The 21,881-nt window shown below is 47.4% G+C and overlaps 1 protein-coding gene across 1 annotated transcript; it reads right to left on the bottom strand.

Moving 5' to 3' along the window:
* Window positions 1-7,527: 7,527 nt before the first annotated feature.
* LOC109773281 (uncharacterized) lies at window positions 7,528-8,259 on the bottom strand. The gene has a single exon (XM_040394041.2). It carries the CDS (start codon window positions 8,257-8,259, stop codon window positions 7,612-7,614), a length of 648 nt encoding a protein of 215 aa, XP_040249975.2. The 3' UTR covers window positions 7,528-7,611.
* Between the last annotated feature and the right edge of the window lie 13,622 nt (window positions 8,260-21,881).

The raw sequence follows: 21,881 nt of genomic DNA, 5'->3' as shown, positions 1-21,881 counted from the left end.
GTGCTCAGAGGGACCAATATGGACGTCCACGGTCCCGCTGTCGGTCATTGAACGAACGGTTTCGTTCATGTCTATGAGTTACCGAACCTATGGGGTCACAAGCTGAAGGCAATCACGATATTCTAACTGTTAGTTGGATGGGAGTCATGTGAATATATTTGTGGAATTATTTCATGAATATTCGGAATAGTTTCGAGAGGATCCAGAAGCGTTTCAGGGTCACCGGAAGGGTTTCGGTGAGTATCGGGTAATACCGGGTATTACCGATAAATTATATATAGGTGGGAAAAGTTTCTTGAGATGTTAGTATATAAATATATAATGGTCTAGGAGTATTCAGAATATTGTATATTTAATTGAAATATCAACGGGCCTAAAGAGGCCAAGAGGTGGAAGGCAACTTGGGCCAAAAAGGCCCAAGTGGGAAAAGTGCCTCCTTCCCTAAGGAAGGGGGCCGAATTGGACAAGGGGGAGGAATCCTCCTTCCCCTCCTAGGCCGGCGGCCCAAGGGGGAAACCTCCCCCCTTGGCGGTTGCCCTCTCCTTCCCCTCCAACCTATGTATACATGGGATTTTGCTATTCTGAACATACAAAATTTGGAGCTTCCTCTAGTTCTTGTTGGTCCTAGTTAATTAATTAGAGCTAGGATAATGCTATTGTCCTCATAATTAGAAGCCCATTGTGGTTCTAATCTCCTCCCTCTAATTCTTCAGCGATGATTAGCTCTGGAAGACGAAGCGCTGCCGGATCATGAAGGCTGCATGCTTGTAACCAAGTAGAGAGGCCGTGCTTTCGGTCTTCAGTTTGAGGGACTGTTCGTGGCCTGTACGAGGGATCGTTCATCGACGGTTAGAGGGACTCCAAGTACGATCAAAACTGACACATTCTTCTTCCGCTGCAACTTGGTGACGGTAACGATCGTGATCCCAACCCATTATGCATCTTCATATGGATCTTGGCTGATCGTAGGTGCGAATTTTTTGTTTTCTACTACGTTTACCTACATATTCTATATTTGATTGCATTATAAAATATTGAACAAAACCTACACACTGCCAGGAGCAATGTTGCTAGTTCCGTGCGCCAAATGTCGACGGAGGTGTTTCATTTGGTTTTCTGTATTCCGCTCTACTTTCTTTCCCTATCAAAAAGCTCAACATGAGTTTCAATGTGAGACATCTCAAGTGTGAAGTTTGAACCATATAGTCTCGTCTAGGAATGTGAAAAATATGAGCCATCGGGCTTCTTTGCTAATGGGTTGGGTGCTGATACGTCTCCAACGTATCTATAATTTTTGATTGTTCCATGCTGTTATATTATCATTCTTGGATGTTTTATAATCATTTTACAGTCATTTTATATCATTTTTTGGTACTAACCTATTGACATAGTGCCAAGTGCCAGTTGCTGTTTTTTCCATGCTTTTTACATCGTAGGAAATCAATACCAACGGAGTCCAAACGCAGCGGAACTTTTTGTGGATTTTTTTGGACCAAAAGACAACCAATGGGCCGAAGAAGCACGTGGGGGTTGCTCCGAGGGGAGCACAACCCACCAGGGCGCGCCTGGAGGCGCGCCCTGGTGGGTTGTGCCCACCTCGGGTGCCCCCTGGACCGCCTCTTTACTCTATAAATACCCCAATATTCCATAAACCCTAGGGGTGTCGACGAAAATCAATTCTAGCTGCCGCGGAGTCCAGAACCACCAGATCCATTCTAGACATCATCACGGATGGGTTCACCACTTCCATTGGTGCCAGTCCGATGATGCGTGAGTAGTTCTTTGTAGACATTCGGGTCCGTAGTTAGTAGCTAGATGGCTTCCTCTCTCTCGTTTGATTCTCAATACAACGGTCTCTTGGAGATCCATATGATGTAACTCTTTTTGCAGTGTGTTTGTTGGGATCGGATGAACTTTGAGTTTATGATCAGATCTATCTTTTTATCCATGAAAGTTATTTGAGTTTCTTTGATCTCTTAAATGCATGATTGCTTATAGCCTCGTATTTCTTCTCCGATATTTGGTTTTTGTTTGGCCAACTTGATCTATTTATCTTGCAATGGGAAGAGGTGCTTTGTAGTGGGTTCGATCTTACGGTGCTTGATTCCAGTGACAGAAGGGGAACCAACACGTATGTATCGTTTCTACTAAGGATAAAACGATGCAGTCTATTTCTACATAAGTAGATCTTGTCTATATCATGTCATCGTTCTTATTGCATTACTCCGTTTCTCCATGAACTTAATACACTAGATGCATGCTGGATAGCGGTTGATGTGTGAAGTAATAGTAGTAGATGCAGGCAGGAGTCGGTCTACTAATCTTGGACGTGATGCCTATATAATGATCATTGCCTGGATATCATCATGATTTTCATGATTATTTGAAGTTCTACTAATTGCCCAATAGTAATTTGTTTACCCACCGTTTGCTATCTTCGAGAGAAGCCACTAGTGAAACCTACGGCCCCCGGGTCTCTTTCTCATATTATTTGCCTTTGCGATCTATTTTCCTTTGCTTTTATTTTCAGATCTATTAAATCAAAAATACAAAAATACCTTTCTGCAATTTATTCTTATTTATTTTATTTGGTGTTTGATATATCAATTGTGTGTAGGTGCCGTTTACGTATTGTTGCTTGGTTCTCCTACTGGTTCGATAACCTTGGTTTCATCAGTGAGGAAAATATCTACCGTCGTTGTGCTGTATCATCCCTTCCTCTTTGGAGAAATACCGACGTTGCTTCAAGCCGCATCAGGTGCCTCGAGAAGGCTCAAATGGGGAGGAAGACTAATTTCAATTTGGGCTCCAATTTTGTTCGCATCATGGGGAGGACGAACGAAGGAGAATCCAAGTCAAGAAGAATAGAGTATTCGAACCTAGACCCTTGGGATTTGAAATGCGTGCGTGCATGGTGCGACAGAGTGACACCCATGAGGCAGTGACCGGGACCTAAGCAGTCATGAGGGGACACGTGCAGGACCCGCCCCTCCCTCGGCGAAACCTTTCCACGACATTATGAGTCAAAAGAGAGATGGAGCATTAGGGGTGTATGGACTAGGTGCATGATGTAGGGTGTGGAGAGCTGCCCTAATATATAGCTCGAGGAGATCAGTGTCCTAGCTCATTGCGTTGGGATTGACCACATTCAAATGTATTATGATTAGGTGGACCCCAGAGCTATTATTGGTGAGGGTGGGAAGGAAGATATATAGCGACACAAGTGGGTGCCATGTTGAAATATTGGACTTTGACTTATAGGGATCTTGAACGATGCTTACAGGGTCAGAGGCATGTGATTTTTTCCTCCCACTATAACGCAACATGTTTGCTAGTGATTACTAACATAAAGATCATATCATCTCAGTTCGCCCACTTCCTCATACGCATGAACTCGCCGCAGCTACCAAAACCAAAAAGGAGCAGTTGTTTCTTGATACGGTTTCAGATCACTTTCTTAGACTCCTGGCTACTAACTGTAATGATACACGTGAATCGTGTGTGTGTGTGTGTGTGATTTTTTACCCCTCGGAAAATAAAGGACGTAACTAGCGTACATCAACTCATATTGATCCTCGGAGCAAACATATGGTTCGCGGGGCAAAGGGAGGATAGAGCGAACTCTTTTTGCTCGGTGGAGAAAAGGGAGCTCCTATTCAGTGCGCTCGGCGCCGAGAGAAAGGTGCATAGTGCACCCCTCGCGCGCCCTAATGGGTCGGCCCATGTGCAGTGCGGGAAACGGGAAGCCTCTATGTTTTTGCTTTTCTTTTTTCTGTTTTAAGTTTTTCCTTTTTAAAAATAATTCAGGATTTCACAAAAGTTGCAGATTTTGAAAAAAATGTTCGTGAATTAAAAAATGTGCATGATTTGAAAAAAAATGTTCATGAAATGATAAATGCTTGCAGATTCAAAAAATGTTCATGAATTTCTAAAAAATGTTCCTTAATTTCAAAAATTGTTCCTGAATTTCAAATACGGTTCCCAAATTTTAAAAATGTTCGTTGGTTCAAAATAATTTTTCACGTGTTCCAAAAAGTATATGCAATTTCAAAAATGTTCATGAATTTGTAAAAAAAATGTTCGCAATTTTAAAAGTATTTACGGATTATTTTTTTCATGTATTTGCAAAATATTCATGATTTCAAAGATGTTCATGAATTTGAAAGATGTTTGAAAATTGAAAAACTAAATAAAAAAGAAATAAAAATAAGAAGAAAGAAAAAGGAAAATAAAAAATAAAAATGAAAAGCAAAAATTAAAATAAAGGGAAAACTGAAAGGAAAAAAATGTTTTAGGGAATGTTCTAGAACCTTCCCAAAACCGGTGGAGATAAAATCCGAAAATGGGCCGACCCATATGAGTACCCAACGTGTGAGGGGGGTACGCGCGAGGGCGACCAGCGCGCCAAATAGGAGGTGCCCGGAGGAAACCCCTAGCACGAACGTTTTAGCCGTTGTTTGGCCTCCAATGTCATTCGTTTCTTTCCCTGTGAAAAAAATACCCAAAAACGGCCCAAGTGGCAAAATCAGTAGAAACGAAAACAAGGCTTGCCATCTATCAAACAAAAACTGCCACGGTGTTGTATAGAAAGACATGTAAAGTTAAACTAAGTATTTTTGTGTTATATAAAATCAAGGGAAGTTGCTAGAAACTTTGTAATATTTACATGATGAGCACAAAAAAGGTGTCGAACATGATCTATATAAAATGGTAACATGGCAAAATTACAGAAAAATATATATTGATAACATGGCAAAATGTATAGCATTTTTACAAAAAGTTCACATGGCCAAAAATGTCATGTTTCAAAGATTACATATACATAAATAATAAAAATATATATGAAACAAATAGAGAAATTTTCCATGACACAATAATAAAAACCCGTCTATACATAATATGAAAATTATAATGGAACATACAAAAAATAATTTTGCCATGGAATGACAATAAAATGTGCCATTCTTATATACAAAGTATTTTCCTTGTTATATGCAATAAATTAATCATGGTATAACTAAATAAATTTCCATTGACGAAAAAAATAAAAATTGCCATGGTAGCTACAAAAACTAGCAAGGTTTAATTAAAAAATTTCCATGGTCTAATAAGTGAAATTTCCATGGGACCTAGAATAAAATTGCACATGGTCTACCTAAAAAATTGGCCAAATATAAAGAATTCCAAAATTTTCATGGACTAATTAATATAATTGCTATGTTATATTTTTCCCGTGCTACTAATTATAGGCAAAAAGTTATGAAGTATGTTGTCCAAGAGACATAGCAACTACTGGAAATTTGTATTGGGGGGTGGGGGGGTGGGAGGGGGGCCAAAAACAATTTTTTGAAATTTCTTCGTTGACAAAAGATGGAAAAATATAGGAATTTCAAAACTTTCCATGGTCTAAACTTGCCATGGTCGTGAATAGATAAAATTGCCATGCTACATATGATAAAACTACCATGGTCTAATAGATAAATTTGCCATGAAATGAGTAACAGAAAAGAATGTGCCATCTTATAAACAAATATTTGCCACAGTTTAACTAAATAAATGGCCATGGACTAAACAAAATTAAATTGCCATGGTAACTACAAAAATAAAACTACCATGATTTATAATTCAAAAATTGCCATGTCTAATAAGTGAAATTGTGATGGAACCTATAATTAAATTGCACATGGTCTAATTAAAGAGTAGCCAAATATAATAATTCAAAATTTTACCATGGACTAATTAATAAAATTGCCATGGTGTTTTTTTTGCCAGGCTACGAGTAACAAGGCAAAAACTTACGAAGTATGTTCTCTAAGAGACATGGAAACTGTTGGAAAATTGTAAATGGGGGCAAAGAAATTGTTAGAAATCCTTTTCTTTGACAAAGATGGCAAATATAGGAATTTCAAAATTTGCCATGGTCCAATTAATAAAAATTCCATGGTCTAATAAAAATGCCATGCTGCATACGATAAAATTGCCATGCTACATACATTTGATAAAACCACCATGGTCTAATGAATAAATTTGCCATGGTCTGAAATCTGAATAAAAAAATGCCATGATACCTATGATAAATTGCATGGAAAATTTAGGACTTTGTTCTCTAAAAAACATATGGCAACTTTTGCACAAATGTAGTAATAGGAATTTGTTTCTTTGAGAAAAAGACGGCAAATTTCTACAAGTACATGCCAATGATTAGGGATTTTGTTCTATAAAAAACATGGCAAGTCTTTCAAATTTGTAAATGGGAACATGGCAAATATATTAGATTTCTTTTTTGACAAAAAGATGGCTAATTTATCAAAATTTCGAAGATTTAAACTTCTAAAAATATGGTAAAATTATTAATTAGCACGAGGACAAAAAATGTTGGCAGCTTTAATGTTAATTTGCAATGGTATATACAAAAATAATTGCAATGGATTTTACCCTTCACCTACCCCCATACCCCAAAATTTCTAAAGATATATGTAACAAAAAGGATGGACTTGCCATGGTATATACAATACAATTGCCATGATTCTACAATATATTTATTTCCATTGGGACACACCTTAAATTGCCATGGGACACATTGTTAAATTGCCATGGGGACATAAGTTAAAAATGCCATGAGGACCTATAGTGAAGGACAATAAAAATTTAGTAGTTTTAATCCTACTACAAACATTTCAAAAATGTAAAATGCTCCGAAATCAGCATGTCAGAACATGGGAATTTGGGACAAAAAGTTTCACAAAAATGAACTAATTTTTTTTCTGAAATTGCCATGGTTTAAAAATTTGTATTCCAAAAAATTTGCCATGTCACCACTATACAACATGTTCATTCACATTCCAAAAATTGCCAGGATAAGAAATTGCATGTCACCCACTATACGTCATACTCATTCACTTCTAAAAATTGTCAGGATACAAAAACGGAGCCATAGAGTAAAAATAACTAAGTTCTTACGTTGCCATGTGTATCCGCTGAAAATGCCATGTTGAGTGTTAGAAAACTTAAATTCTGAAATTCCCGAGGCTTTAGCTTCAGTTGTTATCCTGTTGTTCTCAGATCCATCAACTGTAAACAATGGCACAAAATAGATCTCTGAAAAAGCTTCAAAAACAGTAACAACTTGGATGAATTTCAGTATGCATCAACAGTAGCAGTAGGGCACAAGGGCCAGCAGCTCACCGTGCGACTGGGATGGGGAAGCCCCAGAGGAGATGTGGTAGGCTTCACTGCAGTAACAATTCCCTCGGTCCAGATCTCCCGCAGCCGAAATTTCCCACATGAACGGGTTGAGGACGGCCGGCAGGATAAATTATACATATCGAAGAAAAGATTCTAGTAAGTCGAGTGGACTCTGTCCTAAGATTTGCAATAGATCCAACGTCCACAGTATAAACACAAACAAAAACATACATATATTAATAACTGGAAGAGAAATAAAATAAAAAATTGTATATTAGTTACACGCACTCCATGCACATATTCCATAAACCACATATATACATGAATTAATGCATTATATACGCAGCATTTGCACCAATAAATAAATAAATATACGCAGTATTTGTATGAGCTGCATTAGTTAACGGCAGTTGCAGTATCACGCGATCAATGCGGACGACGTCCGAGCCTGAGCTCCAGGTCAATCTCCCTTTCGGGCGGCTCACCTGCCTGCCGATCCGACCCTTCTGGCGCCACGCCAGACCCGTCGCCACCGCGGCCGTGCGAGTCACGGTCACGAGCTGCCGCACCGAACAGGCTGAGCTCCCTCGGGCTAGCACTGCTAGGGTTCACGGAGGCATCCGCATGCGCGTCTCCGGTCGAAGCCCCTGTGCCCTGATGCTGGTAGTACGCTAGCGTGAAACTTCCGCTCGTGCTCATCGGCGTCGCCGTCGCCGGAGGCACTGTGGGATACGGCAGGTGGTGGCTGTAGTACTGATTATAGCACTCGACGTTTGGAGACGCTGATGTGGTGGTGCCGCTGGGAGCGTCGCGGACGCTGGGTTTGGCACGGTCGCGGCGGTGGATGTTCATGTGCCCACCGAGAGCCTGCGCCGTGGTGAACCCGCGCTTGCAGAAGACGCACTCGTAGTATGGCCTGGTGGGGGCAGCAGCCAGCACGGCCGCCGCCGCCTCATCGTCCCCGGGCTCAGCTCCTTGTGGCGGCGGCGCTGCCACCCCTGGCGGACCGGCGGCCGAGCTAGCGGCCTCGTCACCTGATGCCACTGTGGGTTCCTTGTTGCTGCCACTCGCCATGTGCTAGGTGATCTACGACCGATCAAGTTTCTGACGGCCTTAAGGGTTTGGGGATTGCTAGACGGAAGTTTGACGAAGAGATGGCAAAGTATCTGCACGATCGATCAAGTTTCTGACGATTTTAAGGGTTTGGGGATCGGTAGACGGAAGTTTGACGACGAGATGGCAAAGTATGTGACTTGGTACACTGGGGATTATATTTATGTCTGATTGGATCGACGGGGACAAAGTGGAAAACATTGGAATCATCAGCAGTTTCTGAATAAAAGATGGAACATGGTCTTGGCCGGCCTTGTTGCTTTGCAGCTGCCTCGCTATCCAGTACCGTGCGCTGCTGTTTTGCAGTAAAAACATACAATGAGCAGCTTGTGCTTCACACATAAGTATCCTATATTCTTATCTGTTTTTTTTCCTTTGAAACGGAGGCATACCGTGGCTGCTGTGTATCATTTCAATGCACACAATCATTACTGCTAGTACAAAGAATGCAGCAGTACCCGTCTCCCGAGAGCCTCGCCGCGTGAGAGTGCCCTCTGCGCCGTCCGTCTCGCGTTGGCCTCATGCGACTGCCCCCTGGGGCCAGGGGCAGAGCTAGACTAAGGGCCTGTTCTGAACTACTCCACCTTCCAACTCCACGAATGATTTTGAACCGAACGGATGGGCTCCAAGAAGCTAACTTCTGAAAAGCTAGCCAGCGCGTAGTGCAAAAACGAGGAGCCCGGTTGGCCCAGCTCCACCAAAACATGAAGTTGGAGTTCCCATTATTTACAGCGATCTGCCACCGCCAAGTTACATACCGGTTCGACCCCCCTCGCTCGATAGAAAAAATAAAACTCGAAGCGGTACGGTCCTCCTCTCAACGAATCGGTACCCCTCATATGGGAAGATATCTGGTGCTCCGGGAGCATCTAAACTTAGGTGCTCCGGGAGCTTCTCAGCCGTTGGATCTAAAATCCAAAGGCCAAGGAGAGAGCTCGTGCATTTATTCAAAAAAACACCCCTAGAAGTCCGTTATTACAACCAGATCCAACGCATCCCTAGATGACCGTCAGATTATAGATCCAACGGCTGAGAAGCTCCGGGAGCATCTAAACTTAGGTGCTCCCATAGCACCTGATATTCCCCCCCCCCCTCATATCTCGAGGTCGCCCATTATGGGCTAGTTCGAGTCGGCCCATTATGGCGCTAAGACAGGCCATAGATGCTGCCAGCTCATTTTTAGCGATGAGAGAAGCTAGCGTGGCTGCTGAATGGGATCAAATCGCTATGTGAAGTTGGAAGCTGCGCTTGGTAGCTGGATTTGAGGAGTTGGGAGAGTTGGGAAGAGTTCAGAACACGCTCTAATTCAAGGGTATGCACATACCCAATATTTTTTGCAAAAGCAAATTAGTTTATATGTCTATGTATGCATATATATCATATATGGTCCTGGTGACTAATTCAAGGGTATGCAATGCATATATATAATGTATGGTGGTCCTTTTATAAGTAGAAGTCACTGGGAAACGATAAAAACAACGTTCAGGCGTTCAACGAGAGCTATATCCCGCTTATAGCAGGATGGAAGCTACTCTCGTGTCCGGTGTCGGGTGCAGCGCGAGCGAGCCGGCCCATTAGCCTAGGACTCGCTCGCTAGAGGTTCGCTCACTGTAGTTCTTTTTAAATATTTTTTGTTTTGTTTTATTTTTTCTTTGGTTTTTATGTTTTTCACCGGCTTTTTCTAGTTTTTTGTTATAGCTTCAGTTTTTACCTCTTTTCTTCGTCCCTTTCTCGGTTTTCAGATTTTTTTTGTTTCTATATGGTTTTCTTTGTTTCTTTCTTGGGTTTTCTCCATTTTTTGTTTTATTTGTTTTTCTGCACTGCTTCTTCCTCGGTTTTCTTGTTTCCTTAGTCTCTTCAGTTCCTTTTTTTTGACACATGTCTACACTTTTTCTGCACATGGTACATTTTTAGGACATGTCAAGAACATATTTTGATATATATTTAATATTTTTCAAATACGTAATTAACATTTTTTTCAAATAAATATTTTGATCTCTATTTTCTTTCATACACATTTTGTACATTTTTGGTATATATCTAAAAAATTATTTAGTACAGGTTTTAAATTTTCATATATATGATTATTTTTTTGAAAATATATATTTTGATTTCTATTTTTTGTACACATTTTACCTTTTTGATGGATATTTAACATTTTTAATATACAAGTTTAACATCTTCGAAATACATAATTAATATTTTTTAAACATATATTTTTGGGCGTCTACTTTTTCCAAGTACATTGTTGATTAACATATTAAACACTTACATTTTTTAGTCTACTTTGTTTCATACATATTGCACATTTTATGTATTCATCGCAAAACTTTTTTCTATATACATTTAACATTTTTCAAAGGCAGGTAATCATTCGGGTCTGTAATTGTCTAATCATCCCCATGTAGCTGTCCAATCACGCATAGGAGGCCTCGTCATATCCTTCTCCAACATTGCAGCAACATCGATGTTGATGTTCCTTCGCAGCACTAGCAAACGCCAGGGCGTGCTGCATCGCAGCTCCGTCACGCCTTGCCAATCTGACCTGCATTGCTGGGGAGTGATGCATCCCAAAAACGGCCGCAACATAGTCGACCTCCGACGGGCTGCATTGCAGCGCCGACGAGGTTGGGTTGCAACATGTCGGGGTAATCTAGCGACATATGCCAGGGGGTGGCTTATCATGGATGGGGACAGGAGTACGTCGTCGGGCCCTGGAAGCGGGAGTGAGCGAGATCTCGAACGCCTACGAGTCTTACCCAGGTTCGGGGCTCTCCGTGGAGATAACACCCCTAGTCCTGCTCTGCGGGGTCTCCGCATGATGACTAATGTCAATAGATGGCTATAAGGTTGCTCCTTGAGCTGTTCGGCTAGAGGAGGAAGAAGGGCAAGGCTAGCTCCTCTGCCTCTCTAGCTATGGATGTGTGTGTGTTTGCCTGGGTGCTGAACCCTTTGCATGGGTGAGCATGGTGGGTTTATATAGGCCTACCCCTCAGGGGTACAATTGTAATATGGCCGGATGTAGGACCCGGACGTCAGTGTCTTGGGGCGCCGAGTTCTTCGCCAGCTGCTGGGGCCCGCTGCCGGGTGGGCCCAACCGATTGCCATGAACCCAGCCGACAGGTAGGGCCCACCGCCTGCGGCCCATGCTGACTGCCTTTTGATGTAGCCTCGCCCTTGATGACGAAGGCTTTGTCGGGGGACACATGGCTACAGTCCAGCCGCCTGGCGGGTGCTTAGCCACACTCCGTCTCATCAGATTAATGGCGCGCAGACTCCGAGGGTAGGGAGGGCCGCCTGCTAGAGTTCGGCCCGCCCTCGAGGCTGCCTCCTCGGGGTGCGCCGTCTTCTAGTTGCTCGCGGACAGGTAGGGCCCGCCGCCTGCGGGCCGTACCGACAGCTCGTCGTGGGAGCATGGCCCTAGCTGATGTATGCCGCATCATGAGCCGCGTGGCCACAGTGCCGCGTCGGGCGAGGGGTGTCCGCTTGGTATGTCCGCACTGCGGCCACGCCCCTCCGTGATTCGGGGGGAGCAGGTGGTCCTGTAGCCACGCCATGTCTCGTCGTAATAAATGGGTGCAAACTTTGAGGGAAGGCAGGGCCGCCTGCTAGGCGCCGGCTCCCTGAGGCCGCCTCCTGAGAACGCGCCGTTTCTGGCAGCCCTCCTGGACCAGCCAGCCCAAGGAGCCGGTAGTATGTCTGGAAGGTGCGAGGGGCTTTGCTAGCCCCGATGTCTTGAAGTGTTATGGGGTGCCGATGAGGCTACCTGTGGTCAATCCCTCCGACAGTAGTCCCCGAAGCTGGTGGGGCGCCGCGGCTCAAGCCGGAGTGCCTCAGCAGCTTCCTACTCCGAGTGGTTCAGTATTATTGCTTCGTCCGGTTGCGGGTGATGCCACCTGTCGGGAGCCGGCCGCCTGGTGAATTCTAATCATCGTGGCGGGCGCCGAGTTGACGCCGCCGGGTTGCAGGCTTGCCGCCCATTGCTCGCTTGCCACGCGTCACCAGCAGGCCAGGCCGGCCTGCCTGCCACGCGCGCGACGGGACATCACCGCAGGCCCGGGCCCACCACTACCGGGCCTTGGTGCGCGGGCGGATCTGCTGCGGCCGAGGCGAACGGTTTCCCTTCCCAGGCACATTAATCACGCGTCGTAAAGGCACGGAATACACGGGGTCGTGCGGGGCGTGGGAGCAGTTAATCCCACGTCCCCACGACGCGTCGCCTCGGCTTTGCCGTCGCCGCCGCGGTTATAAGTAGGGGGAGGGGCATGGCTAAAATGCACGCGCGTCCCTCCCCGCTCTCCATCTTCTTCTTTTTTCCTCCTGCTGTTGTGCTACGCTGTCTTGCAGCCCGCCGTCGAAATGCCGCTGCAGCTCGCCATCGCTCGACTTCTCCGCGTCGCTGCGGCCTCGCCATCGCGCGACTTCGCCGCGCCGCCACCAAGCAACCACAAAGCATGACGCCATGCGAGTGGGATGGTTCGAACATCCACGACGACCACCTCGAGTTCCTCTGCCAGACGCGACGACTTCCCCGTGCGGTGAACATGGAGGTGCGTGCTCCCCCCGAGAGGGAGATCTCGCCGGCGCCGAAGGACAGCGAGTGCGTCGTCTTCCGGACCCACTTCCTCCGCGGCTTCGGCCTGCCAGCAAGCGGCTTTTTCCGCTCTTTTCTTGACTTTTACCATCTTTAACCTCACCACCTCACGCCGAATACGGTGGTGCTGCTCTCCGCCTTTGCCACCCTTTGCGAGGGGTACCTCGGCGTCTTGCCCATGCTCGAGCTGTGGGGGAGCTCTTCTACCTCAAGCTCGGCACCGCCGTAAAAGGCGAGGCGGCTCAGTGCGGGGCCTACGTGGCGGTGCGGCGCACCGGCTCTGAGATCCGCTTCCCAGCCCTCACTCTGCTGGAGTCGGCCAAACTCTGGCAGAAGTCGTATTTCTACGTCCGGAACATCCACAATTCGCGGGACTACGCCAACCTGCCGGCTTACGTAGCCGGCTCGCCGCCCTAGCCTTGGAGTAACTGGAAATTTTAGCCGAAGCCGCTGTCGGCCACCATCACCATCGCCCTCACCCGGCTCCAAGAAATGACGGAGTCGGAGGGCCTCAGGGCTTCGGACCTGCTAGCCGCCTTCGTCGAACGCCGGGTGTTGCCTCTCCAGGCCCGGCCTCATCGGATCGGTAGCATGAACGGCCGCCGGGATTCGTGCCAGATGTCCACCAAGGCGCTGTTGACTGTGGAGGTGGTCCGGCTCGTCAACTACTTCTCCGACTGCAAGCTCGACGAGGAGAGTTGGCAGTTCGGTAAGGAGCCGTACAGTCGCGCCAATCCGCCGCCTCCGGTTAGTTTCTGATTCTTTTTCTTTGCTTGTGTCAAGCTCTTCGTGCCGCCTGACCGTCTGGCTATTGTGCAGCTGTGACGCCCTCGATTCAATCGTACACTAATCATACACGCAAATGTGTACGGTCAAGATCAAGGACTCACGGGAAGATATCATAACACAACTGTAGAAGCAAATTAAAAAAAAAACAAGCTTTATATTACAAGCCAGGGGCCTCGAGGGCTCGAAATACATAAGCTCGAATACACAAGAGTCAGCGGAAGCAACAATATCTGAGTACAGACATAAGTTAAACAAGTTAGCCTTTAGAAGGCTAGCACAAAAGCAACATCGATCAAAAAGGCAAGGCCTCCTGCCTGGGAGCCTTCTAACTACTCCTGGTTGTCGGTGGCCTCCACGTAGTAGTAGGCACCCTCGGTTTAGTAGTAATCGCCGGTGGTGACATCTGGCTCCTGGACTCCGTCATCTGGTTGCGTCATCCGAGAAGAATGGAAAAGGGGGAAAAGAGGGAGCAAAGCAACCGTGCGTACTCATCCAAAGTACTCGCAAGAAAGGATCTACACTACATATGCATCGGTGTCAATGAAATGGGTAGTATCTGTGGACAGAACTACAGAATGCCAGAAGAGAAGGGGAAAGCCTAGCCTATCGAAGACTAGCATCTTCAAGCAGCTTCAAGCATCTTGCAACATCGGAAGAGATAAGAGTAGCAGATTATAATTAACAAGCATGTTGTTGCATTAATGCCCAGAGATCCTTCCTCGACCCCCTGCGAGAAAGCAATCCCAGAGCCATACCATCCATTTCTCATCACAAGTATCCAGTTCTAGTTGTATCGATCGGGATACAACTCCGAGCGTCCGTTACCATAGGACAGGCTATCGATAGATGTTTTCTTCCCTGCAGGGGTGCACCAACTTACCCACCACGCTCGATTAACTCCGTCCAGACACACTTTACTGGGTCATGCCCGGCCTCAGCCAAACGATGCGCCACAACCCGACCTAGGCTTAATAGAGAGGTCAGCACGCCGGACTAAACCTATGCCCCCAGGGGTCTTGGGCCATCGCCCCGAGAACTCCTGCACATTGCGTCCGCGGCCGGTGAGCAGACCTAGCTACCTCCTGTAACAAGGCAGGTGCTTACGCAGTCCAACCCGGCGCGCGTCGCTCAGTCGCTGACGTCTATTAAGCTTCGGCTAATGCATACGATGCAGAACGCCCATACTATGCCCACGTGATGGTTAGTGCTATCAGGCCAGAGGCCCCTCAGATCAAATATCCAAACCGTTAGTATGTTGGTAGTGCGGTGACGAGCAGAGACTCACGAAAGATGTGACCCCGTCGCCCCATCTCGAGGACTTGCGGCAAGGACTAAGAATGCCCGGCCACGCCTCGTATTCAACTCTCGGGTACCCACCAGGTCAACCCGTCTGCACATCACTCGCGGGTACCCCTCAGGTCGACCCGCCTTTCCAAGTAACAGTTGTAAAGTCCAAGTATCCGTGTGTCCAAACACCAAGGGGAAACCCCGAGGAATCACCCTCGGTGTATTCCACTCGATGTAATCATCAAGGTGAACATAGGAGGAACCACCCTCGAGGTTCACACTTGAGGGGTTGCACGAAAGAGTCGTATCGGAAGTGGTTAAGGAGGAATCACCCTCGATGACCACGACCAAATAGCTACACTACAGGGTTAACATCAGAAGTGCTGTCGAGGTACCACCCTCGGCACTCGATAGTAACTCTGCAGAGTCGTAAAACAAAGGGGGGGGTGATGTGCGGTGTCGGGGCCTGGACGTCGATCACGTTGATCGAGTCATCGAACATAAAGCGGGGCAACTAGGACAAGGTGGGGGTCACTGATGTGTCTTTAACCAACCTATACTAAATAGTTCAGGATACGCAGGTAAGGTACAACAGCAGCTACAAAAACAGGCTATGCATCAGAATAGGAGCAATCAATTAGAGTAGCAAAATCTAATGCAAGCATAAGAGAATAGAATGGGCGATACCAGAATGATCAAAGGGGGGGCTTGCCTGGAAGCTCTGCTGTAAAGGTAGAAGGGTTGTCGGAGACGTAGTCGGTCATAGGGGCAGCATAGGTCTCGGGGTCTACCGGAGAGAAGAGGGGGAAGAAACAATAAATATAAAGGAAACAAAGCATCACAAAGCATAACATGATAATACCCGGTGTTAGGGGTGAACTAACAAAGTGCTAGACTTTGCAGACGGAGAGGGAAAACATCCTGAGGGGATTTTCCGGCGTCTGACATTTTCCGGACAGATGAAAAGAGAGGGGACGGTTCCATGTTCAGCATGCTAGAGGCATGTGACAGATGAACGGACCGTGTATTCAGATTCGTTGGATTTTTCTCAGCAACTTTCATATATAAAACCTTTTCATCCGAGCTACGGTTATTTTTCTATGAATTGTCAAAGTTTTAACCATTTTCTCAAATATTACTAATTCATTTTTTTTGGAACAAAATTACTTTTGTCACCTAGTACTCCTCTAGTCAGAGTCTGTTACATGTGCACTACTGGAATCAGCTAATTTGCCATCTGCCAGCTCTTTGCCGTCTGCTAGCTGACGGCAAAGCAGCTCTTTGCCATCAGCTACGCATAAGCAGACGGCAAAGAAAAGGCTGACGGCAAAGAAGCTCTTTGCCACTGCCAGCTCTTTGCCGTCTGCCAGCAGACGACAAAGAATCTTTGCCGTCCGCTGGCAGACGGCAAAGAGTGTGGTGGCCCCCACCCCCCGCTCATTTGAAAAAATGTTAACGGCCCACCTCTTTGCCGTCCGCTAGCAGACGACAAAGAGGCAAAAAGGCGGACGGCAAAGGCTGGCGGACGGTAAAGAGGGCACTTGACTAACGGCAAGTACCCCCCCGCCCGTTACTCACTTCGTCCTCGCGCGCCCTTCTCCTCCGACCCCGCCGCCGCCGCCGCCCGCCGCCCCGTCGCCCCCGCCGCCCCACCGCCCCGTCGCCCCCCCGCCCCGGCCCCCCGCCGCCCCGCGCCCCACCGCCGCCCCGGCCCACAGCCGCCCCGGCCCCCCCGCCGCCCCGGCCCCCCGCCGCCCGGGCCCCCGCCGCCCCGCCTCCTCCACCGCCCCGCCCCGGCCCCCCGCCGCCCCGCCTCCTCCACCGCCCCGCCCCGCCCCCCCGTCGCCGGCCCCTCCCCGACCCGTCGCCGCCCCCCACGGTGAGCCCCTCGATCCCATTTTTTTTCTTCTGTTTTTTTGTTTTTTTGTTTAGATAAGGTTTTTTAGTTTAAGTTTTTCAGTTTAGAATTAATTAGTGTAGGTTATTTAGTTTAATTAGTTTAGGTTTAATTACTTTAAATAGTTTAGTTTTAATTAGTTAGGTTTAGGTTAAGTAGAAGGGGGAAGAAGAAGAAGAAGAAGAGGAGGAGGAGGAGGAGGAGAAGAAGAAGAAGAAGACCCCGACTCCACCCCGACACCCGACCCCCTAACCCCCTGACCCCGACATGACACCCCGACCCCCCGACCCCCTAACCCCCTGACCCCGACACGACACCCCGAAGCCCCGACCCCGAAACAGCACCCCGACCCCGACATGGCACCCCGACACCGACACGGCACCCCGACACCGACACGACACCCCGACCCCCGACACGACACCCCCGACACCCCGAGACCCCGACCCCGAGACCCCGACCCCGACCCCGACCCCGACCCCGACACCCCGACCCCGAGCCTGACCCGACACCCCGACCCCGACACCGACACGGCACCTCGACCCCGACCCGGCACCCCGACCCGACACCCCGGCCCCGAGACCCCGACCCCGACACGGCACCCCGAGACCGACACGACACCCCGACCCCGACACGGCACCCCGAGACCGACACGACACCCCGACCCCCGACACGACACCCCGACCCCGAGACCCCGACCCCGACCCCGACACCCCGACCCCGAGCCTGACCCGACACCCCGACCCCGACACCGACACGGCACCCCGACCCCGAGACCCCGACCCCGACCCCGACCCCGACACCCCGACCCCGAGCCTGACCCGACACCCCGACCCCGACACCGACACGGCACCCCGACCCCGACCCGGCACCCCGACCCGACACCCCGACCCCGAGACCCCGACCCCGACACGGCACCCCGAGACCGACACGACACCCGACCCCCGACACCTCCCGAAAAGGTGTTCTTTGGCCTTCCAGAAGCCGACGGGGTCATATATTTGTGAATTATTAGTTAGGTCATATATCTTTCGATTTTGTTATGAAAAACATCATATATAATTGTGTTGATCGGGTAGTTTTAAATGTGCAGTTGTTTCATCACTGCGAGGTTTGGTGTTCGACGACCTCGCCGTGCGTTTGACGAGCTCTGCCCCTTCGTTCGTGGGTGAGCACAAATGACATGTCCTCCTCCCCCATTAATTATTTGATCTATTCCGATGAAACTTGATAGCTAGATATATATGTGTCTTGAATCATCATTATGCGTAACCAATATGTGTCTCCCATTCGAAAGCGTCATAGTTATAAATATGCATGCATTTGCATATTTATAACCTTGATTCTTTCGAATTGTCCAACGCTATCCATGGACAGCCCGAGTATGTTTAGATTGGGTTCGTTTTCCCATATGCTTTGCTCCGGATCCGACGCATAAATTTCGTCAGTGCCTCCCCTGTTGTTCTCCGGGTACACATCCTCTCTGTTTATTGCAGAGACGTGTATCAGGAGAACAGCGGGGAGGTGCTGCCGAAATTTTGCGTAGGATCCGGGGCATAGCATGGGAAAATGAACCCAATCTAAACATACTCGGGTGGGATTAGGACCTATCATTACCTATTAGAGTGTAGGTTGCATGGACGTAATAAAATTGACAAAGTAGATCAACTGATGAATACATACATGGTGAATTATATATATATATTTGTTGTGTGTCTAGTAGCTCTGAAAGTCAAGATGAGTGATCGTGCGTGGATGTACACCGGTCACACTGGTCAGAACAAATGGAGCACTGAATGGTTCACAAAAACCAAGGGGTTTGTGCGAGCCGCATTTGCAAATGGCCAGAGGAAAACCTGGTGCCCCTGTTTACGGTGCGGCAATTGGGAAAAGAGGACAGAGGCTGAAATGGGCAAACACCTGCAGAAGAGTGGTTTTACGCCCGACTATACGGTGTGGACATTTCATGGTGAGTCTGCCCAACGTGACCGAGCTGAGGTGGATCGTCGTCGGACCGACGAGCATGGTACCGGGATGGAAAACATGGTGCAAGACTTTGATGATGCTCGGGATTCGGACGAGGAGATGGAGGAATCTGCAAAGGCCTTCAATGAAATGTTGGAGTCTTCAAAACGTCCGCTCCATGAGCACACTGAGCTTTGTCAGTTGGATGCCATCTCACAAGTAATGGCTCTGAAGGCTCAGTTCAACTTGGGCAGAGAATGCTACGATGCAATGATGACAGTATTTGGACGCTTTCTACCCAAAGGCCATGTAATGCCTGCAAACCTGTACCAGTCGGACAAAATCCTCCGTGCACTGAAGATGCCCTATGATAAGATACATGCCTGTGAGAAATGATGTGTCTTGTTTAGGCTTGACTATGCGGACTTGAACTATTGTCCCATTTGCAAGTCTTCCAGGTATGTTGTGGTAGACAACGGTATGGGTGAGAAGACACAGACCAAAATCCCCGTTAGTGTTCTTCGGTATATGCCAATCGTACCAAGACTTCAACGTCTTTTCATGGTCAAAGAGACGGCCAGACAGATGACATGGCACAAAACGGGCAAAAGAACCGAACTAGATGCAGATGGGAATCTGATGATTGTACACACATCGGATGGTGTTGCGTGGAAAAAGTTTGATGAATTACATGGTGACAAAGCGGCAGATCCGAGGCATCCTCGAGTCGGCATCAGCACGGATGGGTTCAGTGTGTTTGGTATGACGGCAGCCCAATACAGTTGTTGGCCCGTATTTGTCTTTCCACTCAATCTCCCCCCCGGACAGATTATGCAAAGAAAGAACATTTTCCTGACGTTGATAATTCCAGGGCCCAACTATCCAGGGAAAAATATGAATGTGTACATGCAACCGCTTAAGGACGAATTGCAAGAAGCCTGGGATAATGGGTTCAAGACATACGATGCCTATAGCAAACGGAACTTCATAATGCGTGTCTGGTACATGTACTCGACGCATGACTTGCCGGCGTATGCGCTATTCGTTGGCTGGTGTGTGCATGGAAGGTTCCCGTGCCCCACATGCAAGGGAGCTCTTGAGTTTCGTTGGCTTCAGGCCGGTCGCAAGTTTTCTTGCTTCGACATGCATAGAGAGTTCCTGAATCCTCGCCATAAGTTCAGGAAAGACAAGAAGAACTTCATCAGAGGTAGAGTTGTCAAAAACTCTGCACCACATGCATTGACAGGCCAACAGACCCTGGATCAGTTAAACGCTCTCGAGCCAGATCCAGAGCGTCCAGGGTACTTCAAGGGGTATAATTCTAAGCACGCCTGGACTCACAAAACATGCTTATGGGATCTGCCTTACTTCAAAGACCTCCTTTGCCCACACAACATCGACGTGATGCACACTGAGAAGAATATCGCCGAGGCACTTTTTGGTACATTGTTCGGCATAGATGGGAAGTCAAAGGATAATACTAAGGCTAGAGTCGATCTGGAGGCGCTATGTGATAGGCCGTTACAAAACATGAAAGAACCGAAAGGAAAGCAGAACTGGACGAAGCCAAAGGCATGGTTCAATCTTGGAAGGCCAGCTATGAGGGAAATTATCTTGTGGGTGAAAATGCAGTTGATGTTCCCCGATGGGTATGCAGCGAATCTACAGAGGGGAGCCAGTCTTGATAAATTGAAGATATTTGGTCTCAAGAGTCATGATTGGCACATATGGATTGAGCGGGTAATGCCGGTGATGTTGTGTGGCTTCATCCCTGAGGATGAATGGCTAGTACTGGCAGAACTCAGCTATTTCTTCCGTGTTCTTTGTGCGAAAGAACTATCGCCTGGCGTGCTAGAAGAAATGGAAGAGTTGGCGCCGGAGTTGATCTGCAAGTTAGAGAAGATCTTTCCACCGGGCTTCTTTAATCCAATGCAACATTTGATTTTGCATCTCCCGACCGAGGCAAGATTGGGGGGGCCCGTGCAAAATCGTTGGTGCTACCCAACTGAGAGGATGCAGAAGACGCTTCGACAAAAATGTAAAAATAAACGTAGAATTGAAGCATCGATGGCTGAGGCATTCATCACTGAGGAGGCGGCAAACTTCGTGACAGCACACTACGAAGCCAAAAATCGTCATTTGCATAATCCGAAGCCTCGGTACAATGCTGACGACCCTAAAAAGGGTGGATCCAACCTCAGCCTATTCAAAGGGAATCTCGCACCAGCCAGTGTTTCAAATCCAGTATCTTTGGATAACGAACAATGGCGGACCATTTCGTTGTATATCTTCAACAACCTGATAGAAGTGCGGCCGTACATCGAGTAAGTTCTCGGTACATAGTTTCGCAACTTCTATTTCCTTTGAACTGCTCTTATTCCTGGATATTTCATACAGTCGATACGTCGCCTTATTCTCGTATGGAGCGGTGATCCAAAAGGATTCTGTCGAAGAGTATGAGCTTCTCGCAAAGCAAGGAGGCGGCTATCCCGGTTTCATCTCTTGGTTCAAACAAACGGTAATTTCTATTAGACTTGTAGGCTAATTTGTAGGCGGCTATCCCGGTTTCATTCGCTAATTTGTGCGTAATGCAACAATCCTTTCATATTAAACTTGTAGGCTAATTCAGGGTCTATGGACGCCGAATTGAGACAAGTGGCTAATGGTTTTGACTATAAGGTCCGTTCATTTGACAAATACGACATCAACGGGTATCGCTTTCGTACCTATGGCAAAGAGCTATCTATGGCCGACCGAAAGTCTACAAATTGTTGTGTATCTGCTATCGGCGAAGGAGGTACCGAGTATTATGGGAGAGTTGAAGCAATTTATGAACTTCTATTCTATGGTGAAAACCCACCGAATGTCGTAGTCTTCAAATGTTATTGGTTTCAGCCGAAGGAGACTAGAAGGACTCATGAACATATAGGGCTAGTTGAAATCAACCAAAGCACCCATTTAGATGTTCCTCATGTCTATATTACGGCTCAACAGGCGACCCAAGTATTCTATCTACCGTGGGCCTGCCAAACTAATCCAAATCTAAAAGGTTGG

The sequence above is a fragment of the Aegilops tauschii genome, chromosome 1 (genome assembly GCF_002575655.3).
Source record: "Aegilops tauschii subsp. strangulata cultivar AL8/78 chromosome 1, Aet v6.0, whole genome shotgun sequence".
NCBI classification, from domain to species: Eukaryota; Viridiplantae; Streptophyta; class Magnoliopsida; order Poales; family Poaceae; genus Aegilops; species Aegilops tauschii.
Note: the sequence above shows the minus strand (reverse complement) of the source record. Positions and strands in the feature narration are given on the sequence as shown.